A 26,028-nucleotide genomic window follows, 5' to 3' on the forward strand; every position below is an offset into this window, starting at 1 on the left:
GTGTATAAAAAACAAAATCATGTACAAATAATTGAATGAATTTCGTTTGTCTGCACCTTGCTGCGCATTCATAATTAATGTCTTTTCCAGCTCCTGTGTTCAGTCGGTGTTTCATTAGGGTTTAACGTCATTAGAGACGGAACACATGTAATGCCAGTTTAAAGTCCAAGCAACACTAGGTGCCATTTGAGGCGCAAAGCTGAGAGGAGTACCAAGTGCAAGATTTGTATAATTCATGTATCACAACTAACAGCGTAGACTGACACGCGTGAAAATCTATGAGCGAAAGAAAAGGGAGTGAGTGTTAAATAAATGTTCTCGAACTCGCCTTGAACACAAGGTGGGAATATTTTCAAGGATGGGGAAGCAAATCGGACAAGTTCTTTCAAAGAGACCACTCCAACATTTGCTGGAGCGATTTAGTCAAATCAGTGGCAACCTAAATCAGGTATCGCGGACACGGATTTGAACAGTCGTCCTCCCGAATGTGAGTGCAATGTGCTAACTAATGTGCCATATTTTCGGTATTTGTTTGCAGATGCTGTCTTCACTTCAGTGGTCACTGTCTAGACCCTTTTAATCGGTCTTTTTGCCTCTCGCTTTTTTTTTTACAACACTATTGCGGACACAGAGCACAATAGAATTTTCTGCATCGTGAATTTCCGAATAAATGAAATAAAGATTGAGGTTGCGGGAGTGTAGTCGCTAGCCGCTGTAATTTCTTTCTAGAGCGACAGATAGTAGACAAACAGCAGATTGGAACATGTGTTGTGTAAACACACCAGATTTACAGAGATTTGTCTCATGCACAAACATTTGCGCAGACAGATCGTTGCGTGTGGATGGCCCTTTCACATGTGCACGTTTTCAAAGCTGTTCCACGCTTGACAAAGCGCTACTTCACTATTTGTCAGAGATGTAACATGACAATAATATATGTTGACTATAATCATCGTGCGCAGCTGATCGGTGCAGTTGCGCATCAAGACAATAAAACAAAACAAAACAGAGGAAAACTATGTAATACGTTGAAAACATCTGTTCAGATTTTGGAAACTAATACATATTCGATTCCACCAGCTAATCTTCTGCTGCGGCTGTAAATATTCTGTCAGAAATTGCTCCAGATTTGAGGGAGTTGTTGTGAGTTTACGTCGAACACTGGTTTTGTAAGACTGAGCTTAGAGTAACCGCAGGTAAATAAAGACAGAAAAATTTAAAATAAATGGCATCGAAGGAAGAACCTACTGGCAAGTATGATACTTCTGTGTAGTGACATTTTACAATGTGTGATTACGTTACCTTGTAGACGTACTGTTGTGAAATTCGCGTGAGTGAGTGCTATTAAATCTAAATTAATTCAGGTAAAGTAAGCAGTGATGGAGAAGATAATACAGCATCTGCATCAGCTACTGATATTTCTGATAGATGGGACATAGAACGAATTACACAGTACTTTGCAAGAAAATTTGGTTTCCGCAGGGACGAGGATGAGCTAGAAGAACCCACAGAAAAGGTAAACTATGGTATTAGTTATGCCAGATGTACAATCTGAAGCATCATCTATTCCACTACTAATATTCTATCATAGTCTGTCATTTTCGTGTTCGTGTATATCATCTAGATATTGTATCCTGTGGGTGCTAATATTTCATTTATTTTACTGTATTTTTAGTGGTCTACTCGGTACTACAGACTTTAACTTTATTTAATTTGCATCAATAAGAGTTACTGAGCTCCCTTTCCCCCTTTCATTTTCGAAATTTATAATGTGGTGCAAACATATACACCAGCCTATGCTACAGATCAATCAGTATTCCTCTCTCATCCACATTCATTGGCTTTGCCACATCACAGTCTAATTGTTGCCTTGTAACCTAACCAAGGCCTTATTCGATGCAATAGATTAGGCTATAACAATAAGAGATGTATTACAATCTGTTGAACCTAAGCATCTTCAGTAATACAAAACGTTTAAGTGATGTATAGCACTGCTAAGACTGCATACTTATATTTGGCATTTCAAGTCCATGTCCTGCCTTCCAAGTGTAAGTTTTCCTTGATTTTCCTGAATTGTTCAAGCCAAATTTGGGGATGTTTTGTTTAAGGAAGATACAGCTGATATTCTTCCCAATCTGAGCTTGTGTTTCGTGTCTGTTAACTCCATTGTCAGTGTTAAAGTCGGTCTTCTTTCCTAAATAAATGCTTGTGCTTCAATATTAAAAGCATATATGTTAATAGGATTATTAACCATAGTCTTCAGTTAATTCTCTTGGTCTAGTATGGTGGTACTTTCAATTTATTAGCATTTAGGTTCATTACTGGATGCCTATTTCACTTGCTATGCAGCTTTGTGCACACATGTGAAACAATGTCCATGATTTGTCTGTTTGAAATTACGGTCAAACATTTGCTACCAGGAAGCAGTTTCAAGGTGTTTAAAATTACCAAGTGAGGTGATGTAATGGTTAAAACATGAAACTTGTATTTCAAGGTGATTGGGGATCAAATCCCTGCCTGACTGGGTGGATTTCTGCATAATTTTCCAGGGTGATCTGCTGGTGAATCATTGGTGCACAAATTTTCAGCAGCAAGACTTGATGCCATCTTCAGATGACTGGGGAGCTATGATGTGTGGGTCCAACAGAGTATTTTTGGTATTCTCATGTGATCCTCTTTCCCAAAATGTTGTGGTGACAGTTTAGTGGGGTTCAGCTGAAGCTATTGATACCGGACATCACATCATCACATACCATAATGATGATTTGGCATGAGAGGTCGTACATTAGTAAATAGGAAGAGAATGGAAAACCAACAAATTTTTTTGTGTTTGTATAATTTTTTGGGATGTTGGTTGTAGTGACAGACAGATCTGTAACGGTCTGAGGTCTATGTTAAAAGATGGCAATTTGCCTGAGAGTCGGCAAAGCCTGTTAATCTGAATATAAAAACTTATACTCAGATCAGTATAACAAAGTGATTGACAGCTAGTTGTTTACAAAAGAGCTACCACAGCAACAAACAACCGGAAATGAACTTGGCTACACCTTCTGTTTTGTTCAGCATTGTCATATCACTCTGCATACAACAATTATGGCTGCTGACGTTACTGTTGCCATTCTGATTACTGCAAATTAATGGAAAATGTACAGAAGAATTCTGTACTGACTGAATAATACAGGTGTTGTATGGTGGCATACTGATCTTTAGCGTAGCCCAAGGCCTACGCCAAGTTGGAAACTATCAGTTTGGTTATAAGTTGATGAAACGATATTGAAGGCTTCAGTTAACCCAAATTGGGATATACTCTGGAGACTCAGTTACTGCTGTGATGCCACTGGGGTCACTTCTGCTTCACTTGTACCACCAGTTTGCCAAACGTAGGTTCCCATGGCTAAGCTGGAATCCACCACTTCTGTTTACAAGGTTCTGCTCAGCTCACATTTGTCATTTTTTAATAACAGAGTCCTAGGTGAAGAGGATTGTCAAGGTAACTTTCCTTTTCTATAATCCACCTCATGGTCACTTTTTAAACAGTGTAGTGCTCCTTTGGTGTATTCTACCACAGAACCTTACATGTTGGTATCTGCTTATTTAATCAAACTGCTTCTCATTTGACTCTGTGAGCCCAAGAGGAACCTGGACAGGAAGTAGTGGAGAATGACATAAGCATGCAAGTATGCTAATCTTTGCCTTCTGTGGGCAGCGCTTTCACTAGATGAACTGCCCGGAAATACTTCATATACATACTCCACATGTTGCAGCAAAAAAGGCCTATAAGGTGATATACTTTTGTATGTTACCTCATTTGCTTCTGTTGTTTGGAAACCTACAGTGAGGTCTGGTATCTTGACACAGATCGAGGGTAATAATGAGAGAGCAACACCTGTCCTTGCAACTGACCGCATGATTGTACACTTACTTCAAATACTCCTAGGTCTGGTAGAAAAGCTAAAAAGGATGGCAGCTGCCATTTCTACACAGGTAGCCATATCTTCCCAGTGGGCAAACAAAAATTAATAGCAAATGCCCAAAATACGAAATTTCACCAACACCGGTGAAGATATATAAAATTAAAAAAAGCTTGAAAAATGGGACAAAAGATTCATGTTATGTAACACTTATTTTGTCTGTCGCGTCTCATGATCCTATTGCAGATGCTATAGAATATTAAACCAGCTTGAGAAACAGGTCCCTCAACAACTTTCTTACTTTCCTTCCCCATCTCATCCTATCATCTCCCTGCCACTCCTTTGCAGGATCCCTGCTTCAACACAAACAGGGAAAAAGAAAACCTACTAATAAAATTGCTTCTGTGATACAGGAATGAGTTCAGTATGCATATGGAACAACCTACTACAGGGAATATTTTTGTTTATATGCCTCCAAGACACTTTCTAGGAATTACTGCAATGTGTTAAGTGGTTGCAGTAGTCACAAATAAAAGTAACTCATCAGGGACAGAACTAGATGGAGTGACCTAAATAAAGTAATGCCGCTCCTTGTCTCTCCCCCTCATTGCAGCAACCGTATGTTCCGTATCCATTTCCCTCCTCTCTCGCCGTCTCCTTGTCTCTCCCCCCCCCCCCCCTCCCTGGTCTCTCGCCGTCCCCCTCTGCCTGAACTCCATCTCCCTTGACTTGGGCCCTCTCTGTCTCTCTATCTCCCCTGTCTCCCTCCCTCCCTTGTCTCCTCCTGCCCCATCTTCACACAGCACCCATCCTCCCCCCCACCCCCACCTCTCTCTCTCTCTCTCTCTCTCTCTCTCTCTCTCTCTCTCTCTCTCTCTCTCTCTCTCTTTCTCTCTCTCAAATATTCCAGATGTTATCAATTACTAACATCAAAATAAACTTTTACAGATTTTGGAAGAGTCTTCTGTAGATGGAATAATAAAATACATTAAAGATAGCAAATGCAAGAATATAATTACAATGGCTGGAGCTGGAATATCCACATGTAAGTTTCAGTTAGTGTTCCTTTTTCTGTATTAGAAACTGTAAATGAATCTAATACTTTTGATCACACTGTATTGATGTTCAAGTTCATATGCATGGTGTTTGTTTTTGGACCAAGGGAAAAGCAATAACTTTGAGGTACTACCGTGTACTGTATAAAGATATCTCTGTGTATCATGAAATTTTATAAGTTTTGAAAACTTTTTACTTTATGTATTATTCTATTGTATTTCCAGAGTTATATTTAGGGATAATACCACCGGGACACTTGTTCCTTTCTGTGTTGTGTTGTCGTTGTATCAGTTTCTGAACCTTTCATGAGCTATTCTTCAATTTGAAGAAAGCATATGACATTACTTGATGTTACCGCCTCCTTTGTAAATTCCATATGCGGAGATTCCAAGGTCGTTTACCATAATTCATGTGAAACTATTGATATCCCTGATTGTTTCATGTTTAAATTGGAATATCCATCAGCAACTGATAAACACAAGAGAACAAGAGTCTTGAAGGGATCAGACATGAGTATCACCCTTTTTGCTCCAGTATCATTATCTGCAATGAGCCATATAGTTTCTCCAAGCTGTATTTAGATACCTTCTGTTTTCATCAGTTGGTGCAGCCAAGTGACACGGATCCTGGTCTCCTCTGTAAAAAAGCACTTCATGCACTTCTGTATACTTGGAACTCTGGACCAGCATTTTGAACTTTCCTGACTTCACCTAGGTAATCAAGTACACTATCTGATCAAATGTGTGTGAGCATCCTGATGTTATGGGGAGTTGGTCACTAGAAGTCACAAGAGGTGGACCAACCAGTATAAAAGAAAGTGGGGAGTATTGCATCATCATTAGAGAAGCGGTAACAGCAGAATGTGTCAGTCAAGAGATCTCAGTGACTTCAAACATGGACTATTCATTATATGTCACTTAGGTAACAATTCCATTATGGATATCTCAACCCTTCCAAATCTGGCCAAGTCAACAGTGGGTGATGTTACATACATATTTTGCAAGGCACCATATGGTGTGTAGTGGAGAGTACTCTATACTGTTGCTAGTCATTTCTTTTCCTGTTGGAAAAAACAACTGCCTGTCTGTCTCGCTGCAAGTCCTAATCTCTCTGGTCTTATCTCTGTGGTCCTTATGCAAAATGTACATTGGCAGCAGTAGAATTGTTCTGCAGTCAGCCTCAAATGCCTGTTATCTAATTTTTTTCGATAGTGCTCCTCGAAAAGAACATTGCCTTCCCTCTAGTGATTCCCATTTGAGTTCCCAAAGGATCTCCATAAGATTTACATGTTGTTTGAACCTATTGGTAATAAATCTAGCAGTATGCCTCCAAATCGCTTTAATGTCCAACCTGGTGTGGATCCCAAACCCTTGAACTGTACTCAACAATGGGTCACACTAGTGTCCTGTATGTTGTCTCCTTTACAGCTGAATGACATTTTCCTACAATTCTCCCAACAAACCTAAGTCAACCATTCACCTCCTCTATTACAATCCTTACATGCTCATTCTATTTCATATTGCTTTGCAACATCACGTCTAGATATTTAATTGTATGAATATAATAGAGGGAAACATTCCACGTGGGAAAAATATATCTAAACACAGATGTTGTGACTTACCGAACGAAAGTGCTGGCAGGTCGATAGACACACAAACAAACACAAACATACACACAAAATTCAAGCTTTCGCAACAAACTGTTGCCTCATCAGGAAAGAGGGAAGGAGAGGGAAAGACGAAAGGATGTGGGTTTTAAGGGAGAGGGTAAGGAGTCATTCCAATCCCGGGAGCGGAAAGACTTACCTTAGGGGGGAAAAAGGACAGGTATACACTCGCACACACACACATATCCATCCACACAGACACAAGCAGACATTTGTAAAGGCAAAGAGTTTGGAAACTCTTTGCCTTTACAAATGTCTGCTTGTGTGTGTGTGTGTGTGTGTGTGTGTGTGTGTGTGTGTAACTCTTTGCCTTTACAAATGTCTGCTTGTGTTTGTGTATGCTGAATGACATTTTCCTACAATTCTCCCAACAAACCTAAGTCAACCATTCACCTCCTCTATTACAATCCTTACATGCTCATTCTATTTCATATTGCTTTGCAACATCACGTCTAGATATTTAATTGTATGAATATAATAGAGGGAAACATTCCACGTGGGAAAAATATATCTAAACACAGATGTTGTGACTTACCGAACGAAAGTGCTGGCAGGTCGATAGACACACAAACAAACACAAACATACACACAAAATTCAAGCTTTCGCAACAAACTGTTGCCTCATCAGGAAAGAGGGAAGGAGAGGGAAAGACGAAAGGATGTGGGTTTTAAGGGAGAGGGTAAGGAGTCATTCCAATCCCGGGAGCGGAAAGACTTACCTTAGGGGGGAAAAAGGACAGGTATACACTCGCACACACACACATATCCATCCACACAGACACAAGCAGACATTTGTAAAGGCAAAGAGTTTGGAAACTCTTTGCCTTTACAAATGTCTGCTTGTGTGTGTGTGTGTGTGTGTGTGTGTGTGTGTGTAACTCTTTGCCTTTACAAATGTCTGCTTGTGTTTGTGTATGTGCGGATTGGAATGACTCCTTACCCTCTCCCTTAAAACCCACATCCTTTCGTCTTTCCCTCTCCTTCCCTCTTTCCTGATGAGGCAACAGTTTGTTGCGAAGGCTGAATTTTGTGTGTATGTTTGTGTTTGTTTGTGTGTCTGTCGACCTGCCAGCACTTTCGTTCGGTAAGTCACAACATCTGTGTTTTTAGATATATAGATATTTAATTGACGTGACTGTATCAAACTTCACACTACTAATGCTCTACTTGAACATTATGAGTTTGTGTTTCATACTCATCTGCATTAACTTACATTTTTGCACATTTAAAGCTGGCTGCCATTCATCATACAATAAGAAATTTTGTCTAAGTCATCTCTTATCCTGCTACAGTCACCCAGCGACGACACCTTATGTAGGTTACAAGATAATCATAAGTAAACTATCCTGTAAAGATCTGTTTCATACCTCCATGGGTCCTTGGAAAACTAATGAAAGACAAATGTGATGTTGTTTGTTAGTTATTGATGATTTTTATGGCACTACATATGCTCCCTATGTTAAAAACTATATTACAGTATAAAGAATACTGTTTGTATTCTTTAAATATCATATTCGAAAGTGTAGCTTTCTGTTTGCTTGGAGCATGTAACAAAACTGAGCAGGAGTGTTGTGACTTTGTGTGTTATTGTGATTGCACAATGGATGACTGGAAAAAAGTGATTTGGCGTGATGAACTGTGCTGTGCTGTGACAATATGATGAAAGGTTTGGCGAATGCCTGGAGAACAATATCTGTCATCATGTGAATTGCCAACAGTGAAGTACAGAGGAAGTGGTGTTACGGTATGGGGTGTTCTTCATGGCTAAGGTGTAATCCTGTTGTCGTACTGGAAAAATACTAAATGTGGAAGAATATGAACACATTTTACACTATTGTGTACTATGTGCACTTGAGGAATGGTTCGGGCTCAACAATTGTTTGTATCAGCATGACAATTCACCCTGTCATCAAGCAGCAAGTGTTAGGCAATAGTTTGTGGACAGTAACATTCCTGATATGTACTGGCCTGCTGGAAGTCCCAACCTGAACCCAGTGTAATACTTTTGGAAGGAATTGGAACATTGACTTCACTCCACACCCCTGTGACCAGCATCACTATCTTCTCTGGTTTTGGCTCTTGAGGAAGAAAGGTCTGCCATTCCTCCACAGACATCCACACACTTCACTGAAAATGTTCCCAGCAGAGTTCGAGCTGACATAAAGGTGAAGGGTGGATGTACCCCATATTAATAGCCACTAATAGACATCTGGATACTTCTGATCATGTAGTATATTAGCTGTGGTAGAACAGTTTCGGTTCCTAGATCTTGATTTTGACTAGAAGCTAACATGTTACCACATTCATGCCTATTAAACGTTAACTGTATGAATAAACTCAACACTCTTTAGTCCCTGAATGGAACTTCCTGGTGGGCTTTCTTTTGTGACTCTAATTCTCCCAACAAACCGAAATCTAGTTTAGGTTACAGCTGTATGGCTTATGGATCTGCAGCACCATTGGCATCAAGTTTACGGAAATGAGCGTTTGGCGTCATTGGCTGGGAGGCCCCTTACGGGGCAGGTCCGGCCGCCTTGGTGCAGGTCCTATTACATTTGACACCACATTGGGCGACCTGCATGCTGGATGGGGATGAAATGATGATGAAGACAACACAATACCCAGTCCCTGAGCGGAGAAAATCCCTGACCCAACCACTAAACTGTGCTAAACCGTGTTTGTATGCCAGAAAACAAGCTCACTAACCAACTGGCTTAAGATTAACTAGAAGTGAATTACTAGTTTCGGAAGTACTTGGTATCAACTGATGATGCCAAAAAGCACGTAATCTTGAAGATTTAGAATATTTAGTGGCAAAATATCACAACCCCCAACAAATTAACAATGGTTATGGAAACAACTACTGCATATAGGATTTTCTGTTGAATATCATTGAAAGGATCTATCACTTTATGCAGGCAGAAATTTTGTACATTAGGCTCACTAAAGATTTTATCTTGTGGTGAAAAGAAAAACCCATGTCATTTTGTGTGTGGGGCTTGCCACACAACAGCCCATGTATTGAGAGTGTGTGCCACCTGCGTCAATCTGAGGAGAGATTTCATGCTGAGTCTCCCTCCACCTCTCATACTTTCAGGTGGTGAAACAACTGGTTATAAGTCCTAAATTCATAACCCCAAAAAATTTTATCCTTTTCTTAGGTTTATGTAAGTGTTTGGGGCAGATAGTGAGAGAGAATCTTTCACTGCAATAAGAGTCCTGAGGGACCACTAGCTGTGATCTATGCAACCAATAAATTGTTTTCGTCTTTTAATCATTCAATCATTTTAGATCCAGAAAAGCTAGCGTGCCTTATTTCTCCATTTTAGATGTAATTGTTGTTAGAATTTTTCCTACAGTCTTGCCAGTTTGAAGTTGATGGGTGGGATGAATGCAGGGAGAGAGTTTTTTGCCGGAATAGGAGCCCCAGGAGGCCTCCATCAGGGTACTCCCTTGCACCGCAAAACCGTGGCACTGTCTCAGTTTTCTTAAATCGGTGACTTATCTTGTATCTTCCAGAAGAGGTTTTCCTTGTGGATATCTGGTTATTACTCTCCTGCTTGTTATTACTTTAGTCAATTAAAGGATGACAGTAACACATCATAAACAAATTTTATGTTGAATGAGGTCAGTGTTTATCCTCCCTCTCACCATCATGAGTAGTGGTTTTGCCTAGGGCAGAGACACTGATGACCTCAATTATCATCAACAGTTCTGCATCCCAGTGGAGGACAGTTTTAGGTAACTAATAAGAAAAGAGAAAAGTGATGAAACATTTCTAGCACTAATATTGAAGTTTCCGGTATTGTGAAAAGTTTGTTTCAAGTGTTCTGCTATTTCGTTTGAATACATAGCACAGCTTGCATTTTTGGTAAAGTTAGAAAATGTGAAATTTCTTTAAATTTCAGCTATGACAATGATTGTGTTTTATGTTAATTCAAAAGCTAGTGGCTCAGTGGTGTTACACATTGCAATCTTGATGTTCTGGTTACAGTGAAAAATAAAAGATTAGTTTAAATTATTTGCCAATATATTCTGGTTGTAATTTTTTAATAAATTGCACATTCAGAGAGTAATTATGATTGGGCCATGAGAGATTTAAATGCTACAAAACACATCATCTTACTTATATTCTCTTTCAGCTAACAAATCCAGTTGTTGTCCATACTTGATTGCCACTATGCTGAATGCTGCCAACATTCCTCCAAGAAAACATACAAATATAAGTTCTGTCCATTTAGAGTTACAAAATCTAACTGAAATTACTTGTTAGCTGACGTCTGCCACATTTTTGACAATGTAATGTAATTGGATACATTATAAAATCTACTCGCCAAGCCAGCGGCAGAAAAGCTTATAAAAGAAAATTGTAATTATGCAATGTTTTGAAGCCAGTGGCTCCTTCTTCTGGCAGAGGGGTTGAAGGGGAAGGAGCAGGGGTGAAGGGAAAGGACTGGAGAGCCTCTCCACTCTCCAAAACATTGCATAATTACAACCTTATTTTATGTGCATGTTCTGCTGCTGGTTGGTGAGTGAATTTTTTATGTATTCAGTTACATTATACTGTCAAACATTGCCACATTGGTTGTCAGCTGCCTTCTGGCCAAGGTACAGTCAAACAGGGAGCAAGCTGCCAATAAACAAATAATAAATTATTACAGGTTGTAACCAGCAATCATCAATGAGGCTGTAAATGAGAATGCACTACACAACTTGAATACTACAACTTGACTGACACTGTTGCGACACATTGGTGGCAGTGGACTATTGACGTGTGACATTGAGAGCTTTGGTTGGAACAATTCAGTTTTCCGAGGCATGACATGTTAACTAACAAGTAATTTTAGTCAGACTTTAGTCACACTTATGACTTGCTTCTTTTGGCTTTTGCCCAGTCATCAAGTTGTCGAGGGTGACAGGATCTGTGCGCAATCGTGTGATGCGCTTCTAATCGTTATACTGTTTTGAGTTACTTTTGATGCATCATTGTTTGCAGTAATTTGTAGCTCATTGTGCACAGTAAATGTCCACACTGTGTCTAATGGCAGCACTAGTGAGATGGCAGTTGGTCAAAAAATTGGTTAAAATGTATATTACCTTTTCAGACTTTGTGATTGTCATTTATCATCTTTCCTGTGTTACCTCAAAAAACTGGATACAAAAAATGTAAATTTTTCCATTATGGTATTGGCATATATGTCAGTAGATGCTGACAAAGATTTTTGTAAGAAATGTGCTGCTCACTTCTACAAATGTACACAAGTTTTCACAATACTAAATGAGTACAAGAATGAGTGTTGACTTAGCACCCTAAAAGTGAGTTACAGGTTCCTGCATCTCATTACTATGCATGATTTGGGAAAACTGAGCTACAATAAAGAAATACTTTTTTTTAATCATTTTTTCCATAAACTGCTGTATGTTGTGTAACTGAATTGGGGGAATATGAAAAGGGCAGTAGTCCATGTTTATTTGATTTTCATTTGTTTGCATTTTCGGTTTCAACATGGACAGTCAAATTATTTTGTGTTGGAAGTACCATTGACCATCACTTCCTGGAGGTGTAGGTTGGTTGTCTGCTTTTTTGTTAACGCTGTTGTTCAGTTCACCTACCTCGATAGGATTCTTGCCGTTGTCCCTTCACTCTATGGCAGCAGATACGTGCCAGGCAGTGTAAAGCAGCATTGATGAAACCACCACCTAATATCTACCACACAGAGGCCGCGTAAACTCTAGTTGAAAGTCAGCTCCTGAAAGTTCGTTGTTAAAAAATCGGGTGTTTGAGATCTTCAGTATACTTACAAAAAAGTGTTTAAAATTAGATTAACTCTGCTTTTTATTCACATTGAAACATATGAAATGGCTATCAAGTCTGTATTTAATATGGTAAAACATTATCATTCAAAGTTCACTGTCTGTATAACAAATATTCACTCGAAAAGCAGCCAGAATTTTAGTAAGTCAGATCCAACTAATTTTCACATTCTATTCATGAGTTAAACATTCTGTTGTTTCAGTGGTCTTCTTTGCTTGCTAAAATATTCCATACAGAGCACAAAACATGCCACACGGAATTGTTACTGCGATCAGAAAGTTCACACTTCGTATCTCTCAAACTATTTAATTTAGAAACACCAAACTTTCATTAAAATGTTTGTAACTCCAGTCGCTTCAGTCATGATATGTTCGAACGAAAATATTTTTAAGGAGCGATCTTTTCGGAGTCTGTAGCAGTGTTCTTTTGGCAGTCTGCTTTTGCTTCATTAGGTGAAACTATCAAACCTATAGAATAGATTTGTATAGATATATTTGGTGTTCTGTCATACATGTGCGACAGAACAGACACCACTCGCCATGAAGCAGCTAGTGCATTTGCGGATTCACAAAATAAACATAAACAACTGGGACAGTAGAATAAAGAAACAATTGCATCACACATGTGGAAGTATTAATAGTCCCATATAACGCTTTCATGCAAAAAAAAAAAAGAGAGTTGTCATTGGGGTATGTCCCCATGATCCTTGGTATGTCAATCCAACACTCTACCAATTACCCATGGAAGCTATATGTGTTTGTTAGACACAGTTACGCTTTTCCTGTGCTCCACAGTTCTGGTGTTACTTTTAATTAACGTGTATGCCCATTCTGCTGGACAACAGCACGTAGTACGGAACTAAATCGGAGCTTTGGTTGATACTCTATCGACATACAACTATGGTACCGTTCTGAGTTCTGACATTTGGAGGTTTGGGTGTCGGTGACAACACTTTCCCATATACTACAGCATCATCAGTAAGCAGTTGCGGATTTCTGCTCACCCTATCTGTCAGATTATTTATGTACATAGAGAACAAGAATGTCCCTATCACACTTCCATGGGACATTCCTGAAGGTATCCTCATCTCTGATAAACGCTCGTCATCCAGAACAACGCACTCCTGTTACATAAGACGCCGTAGAGCCACTCACATATTTGGGAACGTATTCCTTATGCTGGGACCTTCGTTCAAAGTTTGCAGTGGGGCACTGTATAAAACATTTTCTGGAAATCTAGGAATATGGAATCTGCCCTTGCCCTTCATCTGTGGTTCACGGAGTACTGTATAAGGAAGGGCAAGAGCTGAGTTTTGCTTGAGCAATGCTTTCAAAATTCATGCTGATTTGCAAACAGAAGTTTTATGTCTCAAGGAAATTTATTATATTTGAATTCAGAACATGCTCAGTAATTCTACAGTGATCCAAAGTGGTCTGTAATTTTGCAGAGGCTTTTCTTTTTATCTTCTTATATATAGGAGTCAGCTGCACTTTTTTTCCAGTTGCTTTGTACTTCGCACAAGGTGAGAGATTCATGATTATTGCAAACCAAGTAAGGGGCCAATGCCAAAGAGTACTCTGTGTACCAAACTGGGATTTCAGCCAGGACTGATGACATTTGTTTTCAACTCTGTCAGTTGTTTGGCAGTGCCAGTGATCCCTATTTCTGTGTCCTCTATATGTAATTCTGTTTGATATTCAAATGATGGTATGTATGTACGATCCTCAGGTAAGAATGATTTTTTTAAATGTGAAATTTAAAACTTTTGCTTTCTTTTTGCTGTCTTCTATTTCCACACCTGAATGTTTGGCAATTGACTGGATAGAAACCTTCAGACCACTTAATGATTTTATGTATGACCAGAATCTTCTCAGGTTCTCAACAAGATGTTTTGCTAAGGTATTATTGTGGAAGTTGTCGTACGCTTCGCTAATTGATCTTTTTGTAGATGCATAAATTTCTACTGATTCTTGCTTATCGACATTTCTGTGGTCATTTTTGAACCGAGTGCAAGAGCCTGTGCTTCCTCAGCATTTTTCAAATTTTGTTGTTAAACTATTGTGTATATTTTCCATCCTTAATCCACATACTTCCACATAATTCTCCAGAGTTCAGAAGTACTTCTCAAGACTGTCAGTTTAAACTTTGCCCATACTTCCTCTATGTTCATTGTATTGAACCTAAATGATGTCCATTCATTGTTTAAGGAGTAGGCTGACAACTGCTTATCTGCTCTTTGCTGCAGAAAATTCTCCTAACTTTCTTGATGGATTTATTAACTTTGGTAATTATTGTTGCTGTGATGCCATGATCACTAATCCCTGTCACAGAATTGACAGAGCCTCTGGTTGAGAAATTTGCATGTCTCCGCAATATCTTTTCTTTCGGAAGTGCTAGTTCTGCAAGGTTCGCAGGAGAGCTTCTGTAAAGTTTGGAAGGTAGGAGACGAGGTACTGGCAGAAGTAAAGTTGTGAGGACAGGGCGTGAGTCGTGCTTGGGTAGCTCAGTTGGTAGAGCATTTGCCCGCGAAAGGCAAAGGTCCCGTGTTTGAGTCTCGGTCCAGCACACAGTTTTAATCTGCCAGGAAGTTTCAAAATGTACCTGAAATGCACCTCACTCACAACAGTTGTGCTATTTCCTTGCCATCGAACGTAACTCCCCTCATTACTCAGTTGTAAATCCTTGTCAAATCAGTAACATGTGCAACAAATCTCTTGGACAATCTTCCCTTGTTCCAACATCAGTGACATCTCTCAGAACTGTGGGAGGAATTTGTCTGTTGCGACATGTTAGTATTTGGTGTGCGAAGGACTCATTCTGTTTCTAATCTGCAGTCATGATATTCTTAAGTTGCATCATGAAACCTACAAGTTCAAAATTTTCATTAAGTTTCCGAAATTAATTTTTTATTATGCAGTTAACTCGTGCAAGCTTACTTTATTCTTAAAAATACACCCAGCTATGTGGCCTCATTGTAAATCTTAACCTGTGCACTTGTTATAAACAGCATACTCTATCTCCTTCCCTATTTAAAGGAACATAATGTGTTCTCTAATACCAGTTAGAGGAATTTTAATTTTGAAAAGAGTTGGGCATTTGTTCAACTCCTCACCAGTTTTTGTAACTAATTTGTAAAAGACTACTGATTACTGATAACACTAGTCATTCCCTCATACCTCTATCTGCCTTCCTCCAGTATCAAATTTCACTTTGCCAATAAAGTTGTAAGTCGCAAGATGATAAGTTACGGCCATGTATGTGATAGTCAAGTGGTTTCCAGTGCTAAGACTCACGAAGTAGTTCCTGCGGTATACAAATTCAAGTGTTGCTTAACATTGTCTTACAAGGAAGTTGATACCTTCACTCAAATGTTTGGGTCTTTCTTTTTTCTGGTGACATGGTGGAGATCAGTATGAAGTGCTTTGTAGTGTGTTGTTGAGAGGGCAACTTCTCCTTTTATCATTGAACGCTAATGGATGCTCTGAATCAGAGACCACCAATAGTGCCACATATCTTATGGTAGAGATATTTCTGAACATGTTTCCATGCGTGCTTTATTTTATACTCTATTTTACATAATTTTTTGTGCCATGCTTCATCCACTATCAGAATATGTCCCCCTCTAATTTACTATTGATGTTGAGGACTCTGTTGTATTCAGGTATCTGTTATTTTCTTGTCTGAGTGAATTTACTTTTAGATTTTTTTGGGGGGGGGGGGGGGGGGGATTGGTTCACAAGTATGATAAAAGACGTAAACACGCTGCAGTACTGCATTTAAGTTTTGTATGGCATAGTTCATACTTCTCCTAACCAAATTGGCATTAACACCCAGTTTCCCAGTTTTATGTACCACCAAAATAGGGTCAGCAGTTCTCAGATTGACGTGGGAACAGTTAACCCACAAAATTCAAGCTTTCGCAACAAACTGTTGCCTCATCAGGAAAGAGGGGAAGGAGAGGGAAAGGCGAAAGGATGTGGGTTTTAAGGGAGAGGGTAAGGAGTCATTCCAATCCCGGGAGCGGAAAGACTTACCTTAGGGGGAAAAAAGGACAGGTATACACTCGCGCACACACACACATATCCATCCACACATACAGACACAAGCAGACATATTTAAAGGCAAAGAGTTTGGGCAGAGATGTCAGTCGAGGTGGAAGAGTAGAGGCAAAGAAGTTGTTGAGAGACAGGTGAGGTATGAGTGGCGGCAACTTGAAATTAGCGGAGATTGAGGCCTGGCGGATAACGAGAAGAGAGGATATACTGAAGGGCAAGTTCCCATCTCCGGAGTTCGGATAGGTTGGTGTTGGTGGGAAGTATCCAGATAACCCGGACGGTGTAACACTGTGCCAAGATGTGCTGGCTGTGCACCAAGGCATGTTTAGCCACAGGGTGATCCTCATTACCAACAAACACTGTCTGCCTGTGTCCATTCATGCGAATGGACAGTTTGTTGCTGGTCATTCCCACATAGAATGCATCACAGTGTAGGCAGGTCAGTTGGCTCCATCCTTGTAACCGCCCCGGTGCAAAACCTGTCCCATGCACCCTCCCACCACCACCTACTCCAGTCCTGTAACCCGGAAGGTGTACACGATCAAAGGCAGAGCCACGTGTGAAAGCACCCACGTGATTTACCAACTGACCTGCCTACACTGTGATGCATTCTATGTGGGAATGACCAGCAACAAACCGTCCATTCGCATGAATGGACACAGGCAGACAGTGTTTGTTGGTAATGAGGATCACCCTGTGGCTAAACATGCCTTGGTGCACAGCCAGCACATCTTGGCACAGTGTTACACCGTCTGGGTTATCTGGATACTTCCCACCAACACCAACCTATCCGAACTCCGGAGATGGGAACTTGCCCTTCTGTATATCCTCTCTTCTCGTTATCCGCCAGGCCTCAATCTCCGCTAATTTCAAGTTGCCGCCACTCATACCTCACCTGTCTCTCAACAACTTCTTTGCCTCTACTCTTCCACCTCGACTGACATCTCTGCCCAAACTCTTTGTCTTTAAATATGTCTGCTTGTGTCTGTATGTGTGGATGGATAGGTGTGTGTGTGCGAGTGTATACCTGTCCTTTTTCCCCCCTAAGGTAAGTCTTTCCGCTCCCGTGATTGGAATGACTCCTTACCCTCTCCCTTAAAACCCACATCCTTTCGTCTTTCCCTCTCCTTCCCCTCTTTCCTGATGAGGCAACAGTTTGTTGCGAAAGCTTGAATTTTGTGTGTATATTTGTGTTTGTTTGTGTGTCTATCGACCTGCCAGCGCTTTTGTTTGGTAAGTCTCATCATCTTTCTTTTTAGATATATTTTTTCCACGTGGAATGTTTCCCTCTGTTATATATATATATATATATATATATATATATATATATATATATATATATATATATATATATATATATATATATATATATATATATAGGGAAACATTCCACGCAGGAAAAATATATCTAAAAACAAAGATGATGTGACTTACCAAATGAAAGTGCTGGCAGGTCGACAGACACACAAACATACACACAGAATTCAAGCTTTCACAACAAACTGTTGCCTCATCAGGAAAGAGGGAAGGAGAGGGAAAGACGAAAGGATGTGGGTTTTAAGGGAGAGGGTAAGGAGTCATTCCAATCCCGGGAGCGGAAAGACTTACCTTAGGGGGAAAAAAGGACGGGTATACACTCACACACACACACACACACACACACACACACACACACACACACATATCCATCCACACATATACAGACACAAGCAGACACATTTAAAGACAAAGAGTTTGGGCAGAGATGTCAGTCAAGGCAGAAGTGCAGAGGCAAAGATGTTGAATGAAAGGTGAGGTATGAGTGGCGGCATCTTGAAATTAGCGGAGATTGAGGCCTGGTGGATAACGGGAAGAGAGGATATATTGAAGAGCAAGTTCCCATCTCCAGAGTTCGGATAGGTTGGTGTTAGTGGGAAGTATCCAGATAACCCGGACGGTGTAACACTGTGCCAAGATGTGCTGGCCGTGCACCAAGGCATGTTTAGCCACAGGGTGATCCTCATTACCAACAAACACTGTCTGCCTGTGTCCATTCATGCGAATGGACAGTTTGTTGCTGGTCATTCCCACATAGAATGCGTCACAGTGTAGGCAGGTCAGTTGGTAGATCACGTGGGTGCTTTCACACGTGGCTTTGCCTTTGATCGTGTACACCTTCCGGGTTACAGGACTGGAGTAGGTGGTGGTGGGAGGGTGCATGGGACAGGTTTTACACCGGGACGGTTACAAGGGTAGGAGCCAGAGGGTAGGGAAGGTGGTTTGGGGATTTCATAGGGATGAACTAAGAGGTTACGAAGGTTAGGTGGATGGCGGAAAGACACTCTTAGTGGAGTGGGGAGGATTTCATGAAGGATGGATCTCATTTCAGGGCAGGATTTGAGGAAGTCGTATCCCTGCTGGAGAGCCACATTCAGAATCTGATCCAGTCCCGGAAAGTATCCTGTCACAAGTGGGGAGCTTTTGTGGTTCTTCTGTGGGAGGTTCTGGGTTTGAGAGGATGAGGAAGTGGCTCTGGTTATTTGCTTCTGTACCAGGTTGGGAGGGTAGTTGCGGGATGCGAAAGCTGTTGACAGGTTGTTGGTGTAATGCTTCAGGGATTCCGGACTGGAGCAGATTCATTTGCCACGAAGACATAGGCTGTAGGGAAGGGACCGTTTGATGTGGAATGGGTGGCAGCTGTCGTAATGGAGGTTCTGTTGTGTGGTGTTGTCTGAAAGCTGACGCAGTCCCTCAGCCACATACTCCCGACGATCATGTACAGTACCTCCATTACGACAGCTGCCACCCATTCCACATCAAACGGTCCCTTCCCTACAGCCTATGTCTTCGTGGCAAACGAATCTGCTCCAGTCCGGAATCCCTGAAGCATTACGCCAACAACCTGACAACAGCTTTCGCATCCCGCAACTACCCTCCCGACCTGGTACAGAAGCAAATAACCAGAGCCACTTCCTCATCCTCTCAAACCCAGAACCTCCCACAGAAGAACCACAAAAGCTCCCCACTTGTGACAGGATACTTTCCGGGACTGGATCAGATTCTGAATGTGGCTCTCAAGCAGGGATACGACTTCCTCAAATCCTGCCCTGAAATGAGATCCATCCTTCATGAAATCCTCCCCACTCCACCAAGAGTGTCTTTCCGCCGTCCACCTAACCTTCGTAACCTCTTAGTTCATCCCTATGAAATCCCCAAACCACCTTCCCTACCCTCTGGCTCCTACCCTTGTAACTGCCCCCGGTGTAAAACCTGTCCCATGCACCCTCCCACCACCACCTACTCCAGTCCTGTAACCCGGAAGGTGTACACGATCAAAGTCAGAGCCACGTGTGAAAGCACCCACGTGATCTACTAACTGACCTGCCTACACTGTGACGCATTCTATGTGGGAATGACCAGCAACAAACTGTCCATTCGCATGAATGGACACAGGCAGACAGTGTTTGTTGGTAATGAGGATCACCCTGTGGCTAAACATGCCTTGGTGCATGGCCAGCACATCTTGGCACAGTGTTACACCGTCCGGGTTATCTGGATACTTCCCACTAACACCAACCTATCCGAACTCTGGAGATGGGAACTTGCTCTTCAATATATCCTCTCTTCCCGTTATCCACCAGGCCTCAATCTCCGCTAATTTCAAGTTGCCGCCACTCATACCTCACCTGTCATTCAACATCTTTGCCTCTGCACTTCTGCCTTGACTGACATCTCTGCCCAAACTCTTTGTCTTTAAATATGTCTGCTTGTGTCTGTATATGTGTGGATGGATATGTGTGTGTGTGAGTGTATACCCGTCCTTTGTTCCCCATGAGGTAAGTCTTTCCGCTCCCGGGATTGGAATGACTCCTTACCCTCTCCCTTAAAATCCACATCCTTTCGTCTTTCCCTCTCCTTCCCTCTTTCCTGATGAGGCAACAGTTTGTTGCGAAAGCTTGAATTCTGTGTGTTTGTTTGTGTGTCTGTCGACCTGCCAGCACTTTCATTTGGTAAGTCACATCATCTGAATTTTAGTGGAGTTATTCATTAATGAAATTAAAGCTTGTTGTGTTGTAATGGACAAACGAAGAATGGCATTTGTGGTTTCATATTTGTTGTTTTCTAATAGGATTGGAGGGACAAGAAAGAAAAGAAGAAAATTGAAATAGTTGGCATTTTAATTGTTAAAAATTCCCATATTCCAATGTGTTTAGAGAAGTGCAGTTATCTCGTCAAAGCAATATTACAGTCATTTCAGTTGAAATCAGTTTCCGGTACACACGTTGTTGTGAACAATTGGGTACTGGGTCATCATGTTAACCTTGGTGCCAACATTTTGTCCCCTAAATCTTTAGTGTTTCCAGCAGCTTCACTCACTTGTTGACTTAATGGATTTGATCTTATGGCACTTATGAAGTTCAAGAATTGAATGATTATCTTACCGTAGTACTTGCAGAATATCTTGTTTTGATTGCTTGGTGTTCAAAAGTGCTTAACTCTATCTATAACTTGGACACCTTACAAACATACATCTTAGTTCTATCTTTTCTGTTCCACAATGAGAAATATTCCAGAAATTTGGTGCATTTAATATTATTAGAGAATTAAAAATATTCTTATTGTGGTGTGTTTTTCCAAAACTGCTGGTACATGTAAATCTGTCAATATTTTTATCTCAGTTAAAAAGTATCTTGTTGGCCGCTCCTTTTAAAAGTCATCAGAGTATCACTAGTTGTAGTTTACTATTAGTATATGTTACTGAAGCCATCAGCAACAGCTGCTTCTGCCTATTAATATACAATTTGATTCATTTCACTAATCCTTCCATGACAAGATTTGCAGAATACATTGTGGATGGATGGACGAATGAATGAATGAACATCACTCTGAAACACAATGTGTATGTTTGAATTCCACTATTGCACATTTTCTTATTATCAATAACTAACATTTTCATTTTTTTGTATCACAAAAATCTAAGTGTTTATGTTGTAAGTCTTATGTGCAACATAAATGATTGTTCATTAGTTGTGATGTCTTTCCTGTTTTGCAGCTGCTGGAATTCCTGATTTTCGATCACCAGGATCAGGTCTTTACCACAATCTTGAGAAATACAACTTGCCCGATCCACAGGCAATATTTGAAATAGGCTTTTTTAGAGAGAATCCAAAACCTTTTTTCACACTGGCAAAGGAGCTATATCCTGGTTCTTTCAAGCCAACTGTGTGCCACTACTTCATTCGGCTCTTGCAGGAAAAAGGGCTACTGCTAAGACACTATACTCAGGTCAGAATTGTGTATTGTATTTCAAGGGTTCTTGAATTATTCCAGATATAATTTACAGTGGTTAATGAATCATCATAACAAAACTTATTGCTTTCATGGTATAATTAATTGACTACACTGTGTCCCAGAATATAGGGCCAGAGAAAGAAAGACACAATTAAAAAACTTGCAGCATGAAGCGATCGACATTGTGTCACATTACACAGGTACCAAATGTGAAACAGACACATCATCTTTCACTTGAAATAAGTCTGAATGTAAAACTGAAGTAGATCTTAGACCTCCATAAATCAGGAATATAATGCTAGACATATAGTATGATCAGTGGTAATTAAGTTAATAAATAGAGCACTTACCAAAGAGAATAATTAGCAGATATGTGATGTACATTAGGAGTATTTGGTCACTTTCTCAATTATATCTCTAGATATTTTCTGCCATTGTGTTGCTTTTAGGTTCTCTACTTCTTTTCTCTCTTCATGCCTTTCTTTGCATTGTTCTCTATCCAACTTTATTACTTATATTTTTTACTCTTTACTTGTTAGTTACTTTCTTTCTTTGCTTCATTAGAATACGCAGCTCACTCTGTTTCAAGATCCAAACATAGTATAGTTAGGATCTCAATCTACGTTTATTGAATTTACATATTTGAACATTGATAACCATCTTGTAATGTGTTCTCTAGTCCAAACCAAATTGTCGTATCGCCCTAGTTGCCATCCAAGCAATTGTTGGAGTTCAACCCAACTAGCAAGCATTGATGTTACTAAGATTGTGCTACAGTGTAACCTAATTCTCAAGTTACCTTATTATCTATATTATAATGTAACTAACAAAATTATTTAATTGGATAGATAAAAAATCTACTCACCAAGCAGCGGAAGAACACACACACAAAAGACTGTTGTGACTGGCAAGCTTTTCGTAGAACACATTGAGGATAAGTTTGGAGAAGTGACAGCACTGTCCAAAATGCAAAACAATGCAGTCTTGATTCATACAGTATTCCCAGCCCAATCCGAGCACTACTCGCCTGTCACAAGCTGGGTGATATTCCTATTTCTACCACTCGTAAAAGCCTCAACACGGTCCAGGGGACCATTTTCCATTGCGATCTCCTCTTGCAGTTTGACGATGAGCTCCATACAAGTTTAGAACAATGGGGTGTTCATTTCATCTGGTGCATTTACAGGGGACCCAAAGACAACAGGGTTGCTACCGGTGCCTTCATCTTGGCCTTTGAAGGTGATTCATTGCCTGAAAAGGTCAAGGTGATGGTTTACTGCTGTGACATTAAACCATAAGTCCCTCTGTATGCGGCGCTTTAAGTGCTGGAAATTCAGGCACATGTCTCCCCACTGCACTTACAACGCCACATGTGACTGCGGATGTCCAATACATCCAGATACTCCCTGTGTGCCTCCTCTCACTTGTATCAACTGCGGAGAGCAGCACTCCTGTTGCTCGCCAGACTGCACAGTGCTCCAAAAGGAGCAGAAAATCATGGAGTACAAGACCCTGGACTGGCTGACTTACCAAGAAGGTAAATATAAATTTGAACGATTACACCCCGTTGGGTTGATGTCCACATATGCTGCAGCTACATTACCATCGCCACCACAAGTACCAGTTGTACCACACACTGTGCTACGAACAGTGGGCCCTCTGGGCCTCCAGAAGACTTCCGCCCCCTTGGTGGTAGGGGGAAAATCTCCTTTCGTTGCTCCCAAAGTACGTACTTCGGAAGCAAGGCCCCCCCAAATGCAGGGGACAACAGTCCCCTCCTCCCAGCCAGAGAAGCAACTGCGTCCTCCGGCTCCTTTCCTGCGGAAGGGATCCGTTGGGATGCTCTCTCCCAAGGTCTCCACTGATGCCACAGTGGACATTCTCCAGTGGCTAAAGGAGCCAAAAGCTGCTGGACAAAGAGGTTCACGGTCTTCCTCCATGCCTGAAGCTACTTTGGATAAGTCCTCCCAGCAAACCCCTAAAGAGAAGTGAGAGGGCATGCAAACAAGGAAGTCTGCTAAGAAAAAGGACCCTCCGGTGGCCCCAACACCACCACTCCCTACCAATTCTGCACCTGCGGATGAGGTGGAGATCTCAGCATCGCCTGAGGACCTGGATCTCACTGATGCCTCATACACAATAGGAATAGATACAAATACTCAATCGGTGGCAGCAGGTAACCTGCCTCCTTGCATGCTTCATGCCTTCCCAGCCTCACAATAAAGTCAACCTCCAGTGGAATTGCTGTGGTTTTTCCACCACCTGGCTGAGCTACAGCTACTGTTAAGCTTTACATCTGCTTTCTGCAGTGCCCTCCAGGAAACCTGGTTCCCGGCAATGCGGACCCCTGCCCTTCACGGCTATAGGGGATATTACAAGAACCGTAGCGACTATAATAGTGTGTCAGGTGGAGTTTACGTCTATGTTCTGAACTCGGTATGTAGTGAACATGTGGCCTTTCAAACCCTTCTTGAAGCTGTGGCTGTCAGGATAAGGACGACACCGGAAATAACTGTCTGCAATGTATATCTTCCTCCAGATGGTGCAGTACCCCCTGGACGCGTTGGCTGCACTGATTCATCAACTCCCTAAACCTTTCCTAATGTTGGGAGATTTTAACGCCCATAACCCCTTGTGGGGTGGCACTGTGCTTATTGACCGGAAACAAATGGACTAGCGCGTAAGGTAGAAAACAGATAACAGTTTAAAGAAGATCGATGACGACATAGACTGACAAGAGGATTACATAAGAAGGAATGGTGGCCACAAGGACTAACAATCAGTCTTTCCTTCTCATCCCGTACAAAAAATCTCACCTGACCCAGGATTCTGGATGATCTTTCCGAACTCTACCGCTTTTCCTAAATCTGTCCAGTTCCTTTCCCTTCACCCCTCTTCCTTCACCTTCAGCTCCTCTGTCAGAAGAAGGAGGCACTGGCTCCTAAAGCTTTCATATGTAAAACCGTTTTTTTAATGTGTGTTCGTCTGCTGCCAGTTTGTAAGTTTTTTATCCATCCCATTACATTATATTGTCAAAAATTGATTATTTTTGTCATTACAGGTATGATGATTTTAAATGTGGTGTACAGCATTCTGAGGGCACTGCACACACATATTAATGTACTTTGTGTAATTTCGTTTTTTAGAAATGCCTTTTTGCTTTACAAAACATTGTATGCACTGTGTTCCCTAAATTTGTCAGAGTTCATTTGTTCCCGAGAGAGTTTGACACCGAATTTGAATTTTGTTACTTTTTCCTCTCTCTTTCAGTCTGTGTGTGTGAGTGCAAGCTCAGATTAATGAAATAAATTGGCAGTGTCCTTCCCAAAGGAACCATCCCAGCATTTACCTTATGTATTGTAAAGAAACAATCGAAAATTTAACTGCAGATAGTTTGAAATGGACCTGAACTGTTGTCATACCAAAGGTGGACAGTCTTGTGCAGTTAGCTTAAATATAGTGTACCAGTATTTATTATCTGCTTCTTTTATGATTATTTTTCCCATGTGTTAAGACTGTTTAGGAAAGTGTTGCAGTCGTTACTCATTTGCTGATTCACAATTACAGAATATTGACACATTAGAAAGAGTAGCTGGAATTCCTGGAGAGAAGATTGTAGAAGCCCATGGAACATTTCACACATCTCATTGCATAGACTGTCACTCAGGTTACTCAATGGAATGGATTAAAGGTATGTTCCAGGCTCGGTCTACAACTGTAAGGTGATGAAATATGTTGTGCGTTTATGATCAAAGCACTAGGCTCATTTTCTGGCAAATCATCTGAAAATAAGGAGAATCCCACAAAACAGAATATTATGCATTGGGCTGAAGTAGAGGAAAATTGAGTAAAACTGGTTGGCAATGCAGAAAATTCTGTCTCTTTGCATTTACTAGGCTGTTTTGAAGCCTATCACACCAAAACACCATTCTGAATCCACATAGATGGCATGTGCAGAATTTCTGAAATTTCTGTTCATAATACTTAAAATCTGATTTTTTAAATTTATAAAAAGGAAAGTTGTTACTGAACATATATCAGAGATACTGAGTTGCAGATAGGCACAACAAAAGACTCTCACAATTATAGCTTTTGGCCATTAAGGCCTTAGTCAACAATAGACAGACATATGCACACACTCACGCAAATGCAACTCACACACATGACTGCTATAATTGTGAGAGTATTTTTAATGTGCCTATCTGCGACTCAGCATCTCTGCTATATGGTAAGTAGAAACTTTCCTTCTCATAA

The 26,028-nt window shown here is 40.8% G+C and overlaps 1 protein-coding gene across 1 annotated transcript in view; it reads left to right on the forward strand.

The window, feature by feature from the left end:
• Positions 1-926: 926 nt before the first annotated feature.
• The window catches only part of LOC126193177 (NAD-dependent protein deacetylase sirtuin-2-like), a 35,837-nt gene continuing 10,735 nt past the window's right edge, over positions 927-26,028 (forward strand). Inside the window, exons 1-5 of the mRNA XM_049932665.1 lie at positions 927-1,250; positions 1,365-1,516; positions 4,860-4,956; positions 21,536-21,768; positions 25,342-25,465. Coding sequence (XP_049788622.1) covers positions 1,226-1,250; positions 1,365-1,516; positions 4,860-4,956; positions 21,536-21,768; positions 25,342-25,465 — 631 coding nt within the window. The 5' untranslated portion in view covers positions 927-1,225. The remainder of the gene's footprint in view (positions 1,251-1,364; positions 1,517-4,859; positions 4,957-21,535; positions 21,769-25,341; positions 25,466-26,028) is intronic.

This window comes from Schistocerca nitens, chromosome 1 (assembly GCF_023898315.1).
Source record: "Schistocerca nitens isolate TAMUIC-IGC-003100 chromosome 1, iqSchNite1.1, whole genome shotgun sequence".
In the NCBI taxonomy this organism is placed as follows: Eukaryota; Metazoa; Arthropoda; class Insecta; order Orthoptera; family Acrididae; genus Schistocerca; species Schistocerca nitens.